This window comes from Hyperoodon ampullatus, assembly GCF_949752795.1.
Source record: "Hyperoodon ampullatus genome assembly, chromosome: 10".
Classification (NCBI taxonomy): domain Eukaryota; kingdom Metazoa; phylum Chordata; class Mammalia; order Artiodactyla; family Ziphiidae; genus Hyperoodon; species Hyperoodon ampullatus.
The window spans coordinates 53,100,426-53,114,537 of NC_136923.1; the positions used below are offsets into that span (position 1 = coordinate 53,100,426).

Genomic DNA, 14,112 nt, shown 5'->3' on the forward strand with positions numbered 1-14,112 from the left:
CAAGGAAGAGAACTGAAGAGAGCAGTAAAATGAAAAGACTGACTCACATATTTACAAATCTAAATTTAAGAGACTTAAAAACAACATTATGACAGTTAAAATATGTTTATGGAAACACAAAAATTTGGGAATGGCTCAAATTACTCCCATTCCTTTCACCATATTTAAACTCTATAATTTAAAAAAAAATTTTAAACCTAAACCTACTCTATAAACTTAAAACTCTTGAATTAGTACAGAACAAAAATTATAAATTAAAAAATTCACTGTGAAAATATTCATGCTTGACAGTTACTAAAAATGGAACAGATTAAGAGAAACCACTTCTTACTGTGAAAGCCTGGAAAGCACTGGTGGACAACTCCTTCTCTTGATCAGTGATCCCAGAGGACTGACCTGTCCCTTCATGTTTCTCTGATCCCTGATCTGCAAACACACAAGTTTTATAGTTCTTTAGAAATAACAGTAATGCAGTGAATGTGTCCCTAGTTTTCTTCTTAATTGTCTTCTTCCTAATGAAGTTGCCAAAGTTAGACCTCTCTCAACCACAATGGCTATTAGTGTCATAAGTGAGGAAGAAGCCATTCCTTCGAAAACTTAAGAAATGTTTCCTTTTGCTGTGGAAATCCTTATGTAAGGATTACAGCTCTGTCCGTCAGGTCATTCAGGCTGAGAATATTGTGTTCTCTTAAAAATATTAGATCTGTCCCCCAGCCATATACCAAAAATCCTACATATTCAAGAAAATATGCCAGGCCCTGCAGACACAAGGAGATTATAAATACATATACAATGCCTTCAAAAAGTTTATAATCCAGTTGGAACACAGCAACATTTAACAATGAGAAAACTACATTGATAAGAACTCATAGGTAATTTCCAGGCAAAGAAATCCAAAAGCCAAGATTAATACATTTAAAAAGCTTCCTTGGGACTTCCCTGGTGGTCCAGTGGTTAAGAAACCTCCTTCCAATGCAGGGAACATGGGTTCAATCCCTGGTTGGGGAACTAAGATCTCACATGCTGCAGGGCAACTAAGCCCGCACCCCACAACTAGAGAGCCCATACGCTGCAACTACTGAACCCACGCGCTCTGGAGCCCGCGTGCCACAACTAGAGAAGCCTGCATGCCACAACTAGAGAGAAGCCCATGCGCCCAACGAAGAGCCCGTGCACCACAATGAAAAGATCCTGTGTGCTGCAACTAAGACCCGACACAGCCAAAAAAAAAATTTTTTTTTAAAAGCTTCCTTAACAGAACTGTCAATGTACATCCTAATGTTCACAATTTCTACCCAATTTACTTTTAAAAATTAGACTTTCTCCCGCTGTGGAGCACAGGCTCCGGACGTGCAGGCTCAGCGGCCACGGCTCACGGGCCAAGCCGCTCCGCGGCATGTGGGATCCTCCCGGACCGGGGCACGAACCCGTGTCCCCTGCATCGGCAGGCGGACTCTCAACCACTGCGCCACCAGGGAAGCCCAAAATTAGACTTTTTAAATTTAAAAAATAAACATAAAAATCTCAGCTGAACCAAGTCTTAAACTACTCAAGGACAACACCTGTTGGGTCTGAGCGTAAACTGGTTAAGACCTCCTGGTAAGGAATTGCCAATACCTGTCTATGTAAATGGCCTTGACCAAACAATCCCACTTCTAGGTATTCACTCTACAAATACACAAAGATGCTCACTGCAGCACTATTTATAAAAGTGAATGTCTAGAAATAACACAACTAGAGATATCCTTAAATATCCCTCAGTTAAGAAATTGCTAACTATATATTCCAATTTAAAAAAAATTGCTAACTGAAGCATGGTATAGGAATACAATGGCACACTAAACAACTGTTAAAGAAGTTGAGCCTACATGTGTTGACATGGAAAAATATCTTCAACATCTTAAAGGAACAGATTGCAAACAGTTTTTTTTTTTAATTAATTAATTTTTGGCTGCATTGGGTCTTCGTTGCTGCAGGCAGGCTTTCTCTAGTTGCGGGAAGTGGGGGCTACTCTTCATTGCGGTGTGCGGGCTTCTCATTGCAGTGGCTTCTCTTGTTGTGGGGCATGGGCTCTAGGAGCGTGGGCTCAGTAGTTGTGGCTAGCGGGCTCAGTAGCTGTGGTGCACGGGTTTAGTTGCTCCGCGGCATGTGGGATCTTCCCGGACCAGGGATCGAACCCGTGTCCCCTGCATTGGCAGGTAGATTCCTTCCTTCCTTCCTTATTTATTTATTTTTGGCTGAGTTGGGTCTTTGTTGCTGCGCACGGGCTTTCTCTAGTTGTGGCGAGCGTGGGCTACTCTTCATTGAGGTGCGCGGGCTTCTCATTGCAGTGGCTTCTCTTGCTGTGGAGCACAGGCTCTAGGTGTGAGGGCTTCAGTAGTTGGGGCTCACGGACTCTGGAGCGCAGCTCAGTAGTTGTGGCGCACGGGCTTAGTTGCTCCGCGGCATGTGGGATCTTCCTAGACCAGGGCTCGAAGCCGCGTCCCCTGCATTGGCAGGCAGACTCTTAACCACTGCGCCACCAGGGAAGTCCTGCAAACAGTATTATACAACTGAACTTCATGTTTTGTAAAGATATATACATAGATATGTACTTCTGAATATGTACAGAATAAACTTTGGAAGGATATACATCAAACTCGGTGATTACCTTCAGGGAGTGGGATGGAAGAGGGAGAGATTTTACTTCCCTTCCTATTCTTCTCAATCGTGAAACTGAGCAGGACCCTGTCTGTGGGGCCCTCCTGAATAGAAAAACCCTTCCAAACACCCCTCCCACCCCATTTTCTTCTTTGTAGAAAAAAGCTTCAGGCTCCTAGACCTTTCCTGAGTACCAAAGGGCAGATTCAAACAGTAATTAGAGAAGGGAGGGAATGCAGAAACAAAGGTGGAGCAGTCAAGAAACAATAGTGCAGAGTACTGGTTCCTCCTCAAGGAATATATATAACACATCTCTTGAGTTCTTCTGCAGGAACTAAGGCCCCCACACAGGTGGAGGATAGTAACTTCAGGCTGAGCACAAGATTCCTGGACACCACCTTGTTACCTCACTACCAACCAATCAGAAGAAAGCCACACACCCTGCAGCCCTCACCCCAAATTTTGCCTATTAAAAACTTTTTTCCAAAAACCATCAGGGAGTTTGGGTTTTTTAAATACAAGCCACCCAATCTCCTTGCTCGGCCCTGCAGTAAACCTTTCCCTGCTCCAAACTCTGACATTTCGGTTTGTTTGGCCTCACTGTGCTTCAGGCACATAAACTTGCATTTGACAACACTTGTTTAAATTTTTATAATTTACATGGGTTACTTTTTTTTTTTTAAGTTTTAGTTTTAAATGCCTGCCTAAAACTAATACAAGGTTTTAGAATTCAGATAAGGGGTTAAGTTTTAGTTTTAAATGCCTGCCTAAAACTAATACAAGGTTTTAGAATTCAGATAAGGGGTTACCTCCAGGAGTCTAGTGACTGCAAGATGCATGGGGTGGAGAGTGGGGGGTGCTTCTGGGTGTGTGAGAATTCATTAAACTGTATGTACACTTATGATGTGAGCATTTTTTGATAACTGCCTAGAAACCTGTTTTCCAGGATCATTTCAACGAATGAGCCCTCAGTAGAGCTGACTTTGGGAAGCCCTGGCCTGGCACATATAAGCAGTAAGCAAAGACCCCCAATTTCCCTCTGTCAAGATGACATCATGGTATAATGAAAACATATGTCTTGGAATCAGTCACATCTTCAGTCTGGTCTCCCCTTGACCATCTAACTCTCTTAACTAAATATGAGCTTCCTTCCCCCTTTCCTTTGACAGAACAACTAAGGATTCCACTGTGGTTTTTTTTGTTTGTTTTTTTAAATAAAATACTTATTTCTGCACTTTAAACATACAAATAAACAATGAAATTAGATTTAGTGTGAACAGCTCCACAGATCACTGCAAAACCCCTATTATTACAATACTCTTGAGAATCACCACTTACACTTAAAAACAAAATATAACTTGTGCTTAAGTGAACTTATCTAAGACTTAGATCTGCCCTACAAAAAAAACAGTATTCTGGTATTTGGGGTTTTTTGGGGTGTTTTTGTTTTTTTAGAGGTAAATTTTATTCACAGTGGGTTTTTAAAATATTTTATTTATTTATTTATTTATTTATTTATATTTTTGCCTGCGTTGGGTCTCAGTTGCAGCATGCGAGATCTTTATTGTGGCCTGTGGGATCTTTTCACTGCAGCACATGAGCTCCTCTCTAGTTGTGGTGTGCGGGTTTTCTCTTCTCTAGTTGTGGTGCACGGCCTCTAGGGTGCATGAGCTCTGTAGTTGTGGCGCGCGGGCTCCAGAGCATGAGTGTTCTGTAGTTTGAGGCACGCAGGCTCTCTGGTTGAGGTGTGCAGGCTCAGTAGTTATGGCGTGTGGGCTTAGTTGCCCCGCAGCATGTGGGATCTTAGTTCCCTGACCAGGGATCAAACCTGCGTCCCTTGCATTGCAGGACGGATTCTTTACCACTGGACCACCAGTGAAGTCCCTAGCATTGGGGTTTATTAGAAGTGTTACCTCTGATAATTAAAGTTAGATAAATTAGTATTTCATTTCCACTTTTGCATACAAATAAATAAGAATTGATTCGTAACAGGGAGGACAAAAACTAATAGTTGAAGCTAATAGTTTAATAGTTTAAACCAGTGAGAGAGCTCATTGGTTTAAGAGGACCCTGTCAAACAGCTTTTTCTTTAGAAAGCCAATAACAGTGAGTTACTGTTAACTCAACTGTTTACACAACACACTTGCTTTGCAAAACTTTCAGGTGCACGATAACAGTAAGGACCATTTTCTTTAAAATGTGTAAAAATGGGGACACAGCATTTCAGGACCCCAGAAAGCCAGGTATGAGTTTAGATTGAGACAGAACCTCAACTCTAGGTATATTCACCCTAAAATTTTAACAATGAACGTAAATTCTTTGAAATTTTTTAGGAAACCTAAAGTGTTTAAAAACTTTATCTCCCCTCATAAAGAAGTACACTAAATTTAAACCAAATGCCCAAAATTCTTAGTTTGCCATCAAGTTATCTCCATAGCTTCTTCTAAAATATAGCCTCTCTAAATTAGATGACATTCTTTAATGGGACTTCTTGGCCCAACTGTCATTTATAAATTGTGATTATAAATACAAGGCAGAGGGAAACACCCAACAATTCACCAAGGCACTGAAGAGTTTAAGCTTCTACTTTCCACCAGAAGCAGATTGGCTTATGTGGCCACTGCTATCATTATTCTCTAGGAACTGTAAAAGTCTCCTAAAATCTTCCAAATAAGGAAAGAAGCCAACTTTAATAAGCTAGACTCTAAGGATGACAAGAGTCTCTGAAATAGACATTTTAGAGAACTGAGCTCAGTAAACAGCCTTTTACATGTTAACCAGCTATTATTTTACCTACATTCTTTTACTTCAAGATAAAACTAGGGGGAAAAAAACCCACTCCAAAAGGATTACTATTCCTATTTTCCTTATCTTTCTGCACTTTTCAAGTTTTCTGCAAGGAACAGGTATTATTTTCACAATCAGTCTTTAAAACATTCATTTTCTTGGTAACTACTGACTTCTTACCAGAAAGAGGCTGCACATAATTCCACAACGTGTCTTTATTTGTCCAAAAATAGTCTCTATTGCCAACTGAAAGAGTATATGACCATTCATCCATAAGCCTGACCTTCCTTCTACTCTGGCCAAATGAACAGGGCTGACCATCTAGGCGAACAGAGCTCTTCGGCACACAGACCTTGACGCTTTTTAAGCCAACAGGCTTCATTTCTAACCAAACAGTTAGGTTTAAACTAAGTAGAAAAGAAACACACTGCTTTTCCAAAACTGGAAAAAGTCAGTTAATGGAAAGCCCAGACACATTCCAACACAGAATGTTAACAATTCAAATTTGATTGGAGGGGCTTCCCTGGTGGCAGTGGTTAAGAATCCACCTGCCAATGCGGGGGACATGGGTTTGAGCCCTGGTCCGGGAAGATCTCATGTGCTGGGGAGCAACTAGGCCCGTGCGTCACAACTACTGAGCCTGTGCGCTAGAGCCCGTGAGCCACGACTACTGAGCCCGTGAGCCACGACTACTGAGCCTGTGAGCCACAACTACTGAAGCCCACGCGCCTACAGCCCATGCTCCACAACAAGAGAAGCCACTGCAATGAGAAGCCCACACACCACAATGAAGAGTAGCCCCCTCTCGCTGCAACTAGAGAAAGCCCATGCACAGCAAGGAAGACCCAACACAGCCAAAAATAAACAAATAAAACAAATAAATTTATTTAAAAAAAATCTGATTGGAGGATCTTCCACACAAGCAACACTTTTCAAAATACAGCTCCAATGATGTTCAAGAAAAGAAAAATTTCCCCAAAGTAACAGAAATGCAGGCCTAAGGAAATCTACTGCTACTCTCGCAAAATAGTGTTGATGCCTTTGTGAAGGAAAAGTTTAAATGAGGATGCCATTTCAAAGAAAAAGAATTCAGGTTTACTAAAGCCACCATCCAGCTAAGGTTCACACACCTCACGTGTGGTTTTCTATCACATGACCAAGTACACCTGCCTTAGCAAAGCCCTACATACGATGGCCGATTTCTCCACAGCTCAGAGGACTAACATGTGACCAGCAATGCTATAGACTTGAGCACCCTGTCCAGCAGTGCAGAAACAAAGAACAGAATACCAAACTTCAAGAATATCAGCACACTTTGGGAAAGACAGGCAAAGCAGAACGCTACCAGTGCTGATGACTGTTTTTATTTTCATATCTGAGAGTAGTTTTTATGCATGGAGAAGAGATTTACTCTAGTTTTCAAATATTAACACTTATTAATTTACAAGTTCAAAATGACTAGATTTTCCTCAAACTTTTATATTCAACGTCGACATCTTACTCTATTTGGAGTTTTCATTTTAAAGGGCTGTGATAAATGTTTGATTTCACTTACACCTTCAAACAAAATTACAACTACCTTAAATAATTTAATATATTCCATTTTAACTGCAACCTTAAAACATTTTTTTTTTTTTTTTTGCGGTACACGGGCCTCTCACTGTTGCGGCCTCTCCCGTTGCGGAGCACAGGCTCCGGACACGCAGGCTCAGCAGCCATGGCTCACGGGCCCAGCCGCTCTGCGGCATGTGGGATCCTCCCGGACCGGGGCACAAACCTGTGTCCCCTGCATCGGCAGGCAGACTCTCAACCACTGCGCCACCAGGGAAGCCCCTTCCTACCATTTTTACAGTCATCCTGGCTCAAAATTTCAAAGCCATCTTCAAGTACTCTTCTCCCGATTTCGTATTACTCATCTGGTCTTGTCTTTCCCATATTCATAATGTCATCAACCTTTTCCTATTAAGCCTACTACTGCCATCCTCATAGTCCAAATTCTCAGATAAATTCAAATCTAGGATTTTGCATCCTAACTCCAGCCACTTTCTCCTTTCAAATAACTATCAAAAGTAAAGTCAAATAAATCACCCTAAAATATTGCTGGTGTTTCACACCACTTTTATGTTACATAGGGACATGAACCTTGGAACTTTCAACTGCCCCTTCAATGTTTATCTTTGAATCACAAAGGGAGGATGGGATCAGGGCGGATGGGAACCCCCTCCCTTTATGATTTGGTTGAAATACAAATCAGGGTGTGAGAACTGCTGGCTGATCAATCACTAAGAAGCCACGTAACCCAGAAGCACAGGTAAATTAATTCTCCAGGAGAAGAAAACTGGAAACAGGAAATGGGAGAAAGCTGGACAAATAAATCATCCCTTCTTTCTCTCTCATATGGACTATTCTGAAGTGTAATTTCTCCTCCAAAACCTTACAGAAAAGTCCCATATGCAAATGACCTGCTACGTCTCTTCACAGGTCACGGTGGAACAGTAGCTAGGGCTGTAGTGTAGTTCATCTTCCTTTGCCTTCCTTCTCTCCCTCACCTTCACTATCCTGGGCTTGCACCTTCCAAAAAGTGAACACCTTAATCGAGTTCTGCTTCCCAGAGGATGTGGGCTAAAACATACACCTCACCTCAGCTGATCCTCACAAGCTGTAACCTGGGGAGGTAAATAAATTAGAAAGCTATTAGGAATAAATAAGAAGATTATTAGGGCCCCCATTTTACAAATGAAGAAACTGAGGCTTAACTCAGAACCTTTCCCAAGGAGCAAGGACACTGTTCAAATGTCACCTCTAAGAGAGCCCTTCCTTCTCTAACCAATCCACTCAAAGTAGGGTCCCTGCTCTCAGTTATCCTCTATCCTTTTACTCGTTTTTTCTTTTCTTCACAATATTTATCACAGCTTGAAATCCGAATTACTTCTTACTTTGTTTACGTTTATCTGCCTTTCATACTACATTACAAGCTCCTCATGGACAGAGACTTCGCAGTGTCTGGCAGAGCAGGCTATTGGTGAATATTTAATGGATAAATTAATATCACAACATTAGCTGGTCTCAGCTAGTTTCTGAGCTTCTAGTCTTGTTTCATTTAAATCCATCCTTGGACTTCCCTGGTGGTCCAGTGGTTAAGACTCCACGCTTCCACTGCAGGGGGCACAGGTTTGATCCCTGATCGAGGAACTAAGATCTAAAGGCCAAGAGGTAAGGCCAAAAAAAAAAAAAAAAATCCATTCTCTACCACAGTCAGTGTGATCAGGTCACTTACCTTCTTAAGTCCTTTCATGGGCCTCTTTCTTACCTAATGAAGTACAAGCTCCATGAAAAGGGTCTTGGGCTCAGGAGCTTGGAGTTGAAGCAGCATATAAACTAGATTTTGAATGAGAAGCATGTTCACCAGATACAGAAGAGAAAGAAGGGCGTTACCGCTCAGAATCTCAAAAGAACATGATACTTTCTAAGAATCATTTCTGGTGTGAAGAGCTAGATGTGATGATATAGAAGTATCAGATGGAAAAAGATTGTGAAGAGCCTCACAAATGACATTAAGGAGTGAGGCTCTGATGAACAAAAAATGGCACAGTCTTAGAAAGTTTATAGGCAAGGAATGGTATGATCTAAATAGTGTTTTAGAAATAAAGTGAAAATGCAGCAGTGAGAATGGACTAGATAGGAAGAGACAAAACCATTCAGAAGGATGCTCAATGTGAAACAGACCACATCAAGAGATAAAGGCCAGATGTATACGTATAGCTGATTCACTTTGCTGTACAGCAGAAACTAACACAACATTGTAAAGCAACTATACTCCAATAAAAGAAAAAAAAAGAGAGAGATTAAAGGCCAGAACAACAGCACTTGAAATGGGGATGTAGAGGAGGAGTGGAGAGATTCATGGGGGCCACACTAAACACGCATCTACTTAATACAAATTCAACCTTATTATCTAGGTAGGAAGTTTCCTACATTGTGGCCTATAAGCATAAACCAATCAAAGAAATAGGCCCCTAAATCACTCTGGACCTTATTCTTCTACTACATATATTACATAGCTCTTCCCAAATGGGAGTGCCACTATAATAGGGCTGACTCTAACAGACTGAATAGCAGGTCTTCAAAAGCAGGAAGTGTATCATATCCATTTCTTTAATATCCAAGGCAGTGCCTGGCACTCAATTTTTATGAACGAATGAATAAGTAGAAGAATGCTTTATGACTGAGGTAGGACTTGAAAATGACATAGGTTTTAGGCCTAAAAAGGTCATTCCAGGCAAGTGCAATGGTATGGGTGAATAGAAATGGTAAACCTGGGGGAGAGACAATGTCGTAAACTAAGATGGAATATGTTGGTCCTCTTGGTCCAGCCTTGGATAGGCCATGCTTATTCCCTGCCTGGAACTTTCTCCCACCCATCCCTCCTCATTCAGTATGGCTCACCCCTTCATTTCATTGGGGTGTCTGCTCAAATATCACCTCACCAGAGGCTTTCCCTGACCAGTCTACCTAAAATTCTCTAGCGCCCTCTAAAGGTTTAGCCTCACTTTCTAAACCTTTTCTCTTGTTTTTCTTCTTAGTAAGATTACTGACGAGATGCTCTGACAATTTCATTCATCTGTACCTGTATTAGGCTTGGCTCACTTTAATTTCAAATCAAGTTCGTCAGTTATTGAGATCAGGACCTAATAAAAAACTTAGAGCACATTGAGATTTTCTTTTCCTTTTTAAAAAAAATTAATTTTACTGTAAAAAGTCTAACTGTTGACCACTTCTAAGTTCTGTCATTTAAGTTCCTTCCAACAAAACCTGGATGGATGCCAGAGAGAACATTATTTTCTTACAGGAAATATACGCCAGACCGTCCCAGAGTAGGCAGGAAAGAATTTTATATTCCTCAATGGAGAAGATTCTAGGAATGGAGCAGTAATCCATAAAGAAAATCGTCGAGATTAAACTTGAGGGGAAAAGAGGTTCGAAACGCAAGATATTATAGAGAGCACAGCTCGAAGTGATACACGATAATGTTATGCCTATTTCAATAAGTTGTTTTTACAAAGCTAATTACACAAGACGTCGCTGACCACAGGCAGGCTGATGTGACCGAAACCACCCAGATGAGTCCTAGCCCGAGCCGGGGGCATCAAGGTAGCCGCATCTCCGGGGTGAACTTTCCTTGCTCTGCCTTCCTCAGTGGGAAGTCGAAAAGTCTGTGAAGCGGCCACCTAGATTTAAGCTTTTTAAACCAGAGATATTCCGGAGAGGCGGGCAAAGGCGGCCAGAAGCAGCTTCATACTGCACTTGGTAAGAAACTATCGGGCCTTGGGCCCAAAGACTCACAGTAGCGACGGCCGAGGGAGGGGATGGGGGAGAGAAATGCACGCCCCAATTAGAGTCGCCCCGGAGTCCCCACCCCTCGTCCCCACCCGGGGCCCCGCCACCGCAGCATAGGGTCTGCCCGCCCCCGCGGGTCGCGCCGCCCCAGCGCGCGAGGCGCGGGCGCCTCACCTGCAGGCTTGTCTGCGGCCATCTTCCCGCCTCGGCTCGGGTCCTTCCCCGCAGGTGGCGTGGCCTCCACTCCAGCTGCCCGGCTGACCGTTATCCTGGACCTCGGAGGACGACCCTGAGCCCACCCCGGCTCCGGGCCCCTGGGTTAAGGCCTGGGGAGTGGGCAGACGGCGGGCTGAGGAAGTGACGAAGACTAGTTTGCGTAGTCTAGCAACAGTAGCAGCGTCTCCGCCCCGGGCGGCGCCACTACCTCCAGCCATGCACGGTTTCCGTCCTGCCGCGTCCCCTGACACACTACTTCCGGGGGCCGCGGCCGGCGTGGGAACTGCAGCTGGCCCCGCCCCACGCTGGCGTCCCCGGCGGACCGCCCCCTGCGGCGTGAGCGCGCGCGCCCGGCCGGACGTGCGCTCACCCGCGCGTCTGCGCGTGTGTTGGGTGGGCTGGGTGGAGTTGCGCGCTGCTTCCGTGTGCTTATCCTGGTTAGAATTCTCGGGTATCCGAGCTCTTGTCCCTCATTTTACATAAAACCACAGTAACTACACCTGACATCTATGTGGTAAGCATTGAGCCTTGCACTTGGCTTGTACACTTTTTTTTTTTTTTTTTTTTTGCCGTGTGTGGGCCTCTCACTGTTGTGGCCTCTCCCGTTGCGGAGCACAGGCTCCGGACGCGCAGGCTCAGCGGCCACGGCTCGCGGGCCCAGCTGCTCCGCGGCATGTGGGATCTTCCCGGACCGGGGCACGAACCCGTGTTCCCTGCATCGGCAGGCGGACTCTCAACCACTGCGCCACCAGGGAAGCCCTGGCTGGTACACTTTTAATGATTTCTCACAGCTCTGTGAGAAGGCACAGTTGGAATTCCCCGTTTGAAAACAAAACGAAACGTTTTATTTTAGAGGTTTTAGATTTACAGGAAAATTGCAAAATGATACATGGAGCTCTTGTATACTCTTCACCTAGTTCCCCCTGTTGTGATCATCTTGAATAATTATTACATTACTGTGGTACATCCGTCACATCTAAGAAACAACTTTGGTTGGTACATTACTATTAACTAAATTCAACATTTAAAAAATGAAAAAAACTTTTTTCAGTCAATGTCGCTTTTCTGTTCCAGCATCTTGTCCAAGGTACCACATTAAATTATTCATGTCTCCTTAGGCTTCTTTTTTTTTTTTTTTTTTTTTTTGCGCCCTGCTGCGCCGCTTGCAGAATCGCAGAATCTTAGCTCTCCGACCAGGGATCGAACCTGGGCCAGCATCCAAGTCCTAACCACTGGACCGCTAGGGAATTCCCTCCTTAGGCTATTCTAGTCTGTAATCACTCCTCAGATTTTCCTTGTTCCTGATGACTTTAACAGCTTTGAAGAATACTGGTCAAGATTTTTGAAGAATGGACCTGGATTTGGGTGTATCCAGTGTTTTTCATGGTTAGACTAGGGTTACAGGTTTTTAGGAGAAAGACCACAGAGGTGACTTGCCATTCTCATCACATCAAATCAAGAGTAGGAGCTAACAGAATGACTTACTGATGATGTTGACCTTGATCACCTGGCTCAGGTAGTGTTTGCCAAGCTTCTCCGCTCTTAAGTCACCTCCACACACCACTCTTTGGAATCATTAAATGTAGCTCACAGTCGAATGGTGGGGGTTGTTAAGCTCTGCCTCCTGCCATGGGGAGTCTGTGCATAAATTATCTTCTCTAAGGGAGATTCGTCTCTTCTCCATTTAGTTACTTATTCAATTATATATTTATGTCCTTATGGACTCATGGATGTTTATTTATTTATTTTTTTAAATTGAAGTATAGTTGATTTACAATGTTGTGTTAGTTTCTGGTGTACAGAAAAGTGATTCAGTTATCCATATATTCTTTTTCATATTCTTTTCCATTATGGTTTATTACATGATGTTGAATATAGTTCCCTGTACTATACAGTAGGGCCTTGCTGTTTATCTATTTTATACATAATAGTTTGTATCTGCTAATCCCAAACTCCTAATTTATCCCTCCTCTGCTATCCCCTTTGGTAACCATAACTTTGTTTTCTATGTCTGTGTGTATGTTTCTGTTTTGTAAATAACTTCATTTATGTCATATTTTAGATTCCACATATAAGTGATATCATATGATATTTGTCTTTCTCTGACTCACTTCACTTAGTATGACAATCTCTAGGTCCATCCTTGTTGCTGCAAATGGCATTATTTCATTCTTTTTATGGCTGAATATTATTCCATCGCATATATACACCACATCTTCTTTACATGGACATTTATTTTATATTGTGGTTATAATCCAATACTACATTATTTTCTTGCTCAAATTGTTTCAGCTTTGCTAATTGGGAACCTTTTCAGGTTTGCTCCTATGTCCCTTTGACATGGTTGCTCATGTTTTTAAAAAACCTTCTAAAAACTTCATATTAACATATACACAGAAAATGCACAAAGCATAAGCACAGTTTTTTGAATTTTCATCAACTAAACATATCCACATAACTAGCACCCAGAGGAAGGACAACACATTACCTGCATGCAGAAGGCCCCTTCATGTCTCCTCCCATCCCTGCACAAGGGTAGTTACTAACCGATGGCTAACACCATTGGATTGAGTTTTAAACTCAATAAAAATGGATCACAATATATTTTCTTTAGAGTCTAGCTTCTTTTGCTCAACCTTACAAGATTCATCCATGTCACTGAGTGAAATTAGTTTCTCATTGTTATGTAATGTTCCATTATGAGAATGTACCGTAATTTGTGTATTCATTTTATTGTTGAGTATTTGGGTATTTTGTCTATATTGAATAAGCCCAATATGAATATTCTAGTATGCCTTTTTTTTTTTTTTTTTTGTGGTACGCGGGGCTCTCACTGTTGTGGCCTCTCCCGTTGCGGAGCACAGGCTCAGCGGCCATGGCTCACGGGCCCAGCCGCTCCGCGGCATGTGGGATCTTCTTGGACCGGGGCACGAACCCATGTCCCCTGCATCGTCAGGTGGACTCTCAACCACTGTGCCACCAGGGAAGCCCCTCTAGTAGTCTTTGATGAGTATGTTAGAGCCCACATAAAAAGACACCTGCAGTGTTTACTGATCTTGCCACTGTAAGGAGCCTCTCAATAAAAAAGGAATTAAAAGGAAATTGAGAGAATTTGGGCTTTTCCTGGATGAT

The 14,112-nt window shown here is 42.7% G+C and overlaps 1 protein-coding gene across 2 annotated transcripts in view; it reads right to left on the bottom strand.

Annotated features, from left to right (window-relative positions):
• CNOT10 (CCR4-NOT transcription complex subunit 10) overlaps window positions 1–11,198 on the bottom strand; it is a gene marked incomplete at its 5' end in the record, with an annotated part of 63,679 nt that extends 52,481 nt beyond the window's left edge. The window contains 2 exons of one of the 2 annotated variants that reach the window (XM_079713722.1): window positions 332–426; window positions 11,027–11,198. In XM_079713722.1, coding sequence (XP_079569848.1) covers window positions 332–426; window positions 11,027–11,198 — 267 coding nt within the window. Of the gene's footprint in view, window positions 1–331; window positions 427–5,607; window positions 5,810–11,026 lie in introns of those variants that run through there. The other variant, XM_079713721.1, reaches the window with a different exon arrangement.
• Between the last annotated feature and the right edge of the window lie 2,914 nt (window positions 11,199–14,112).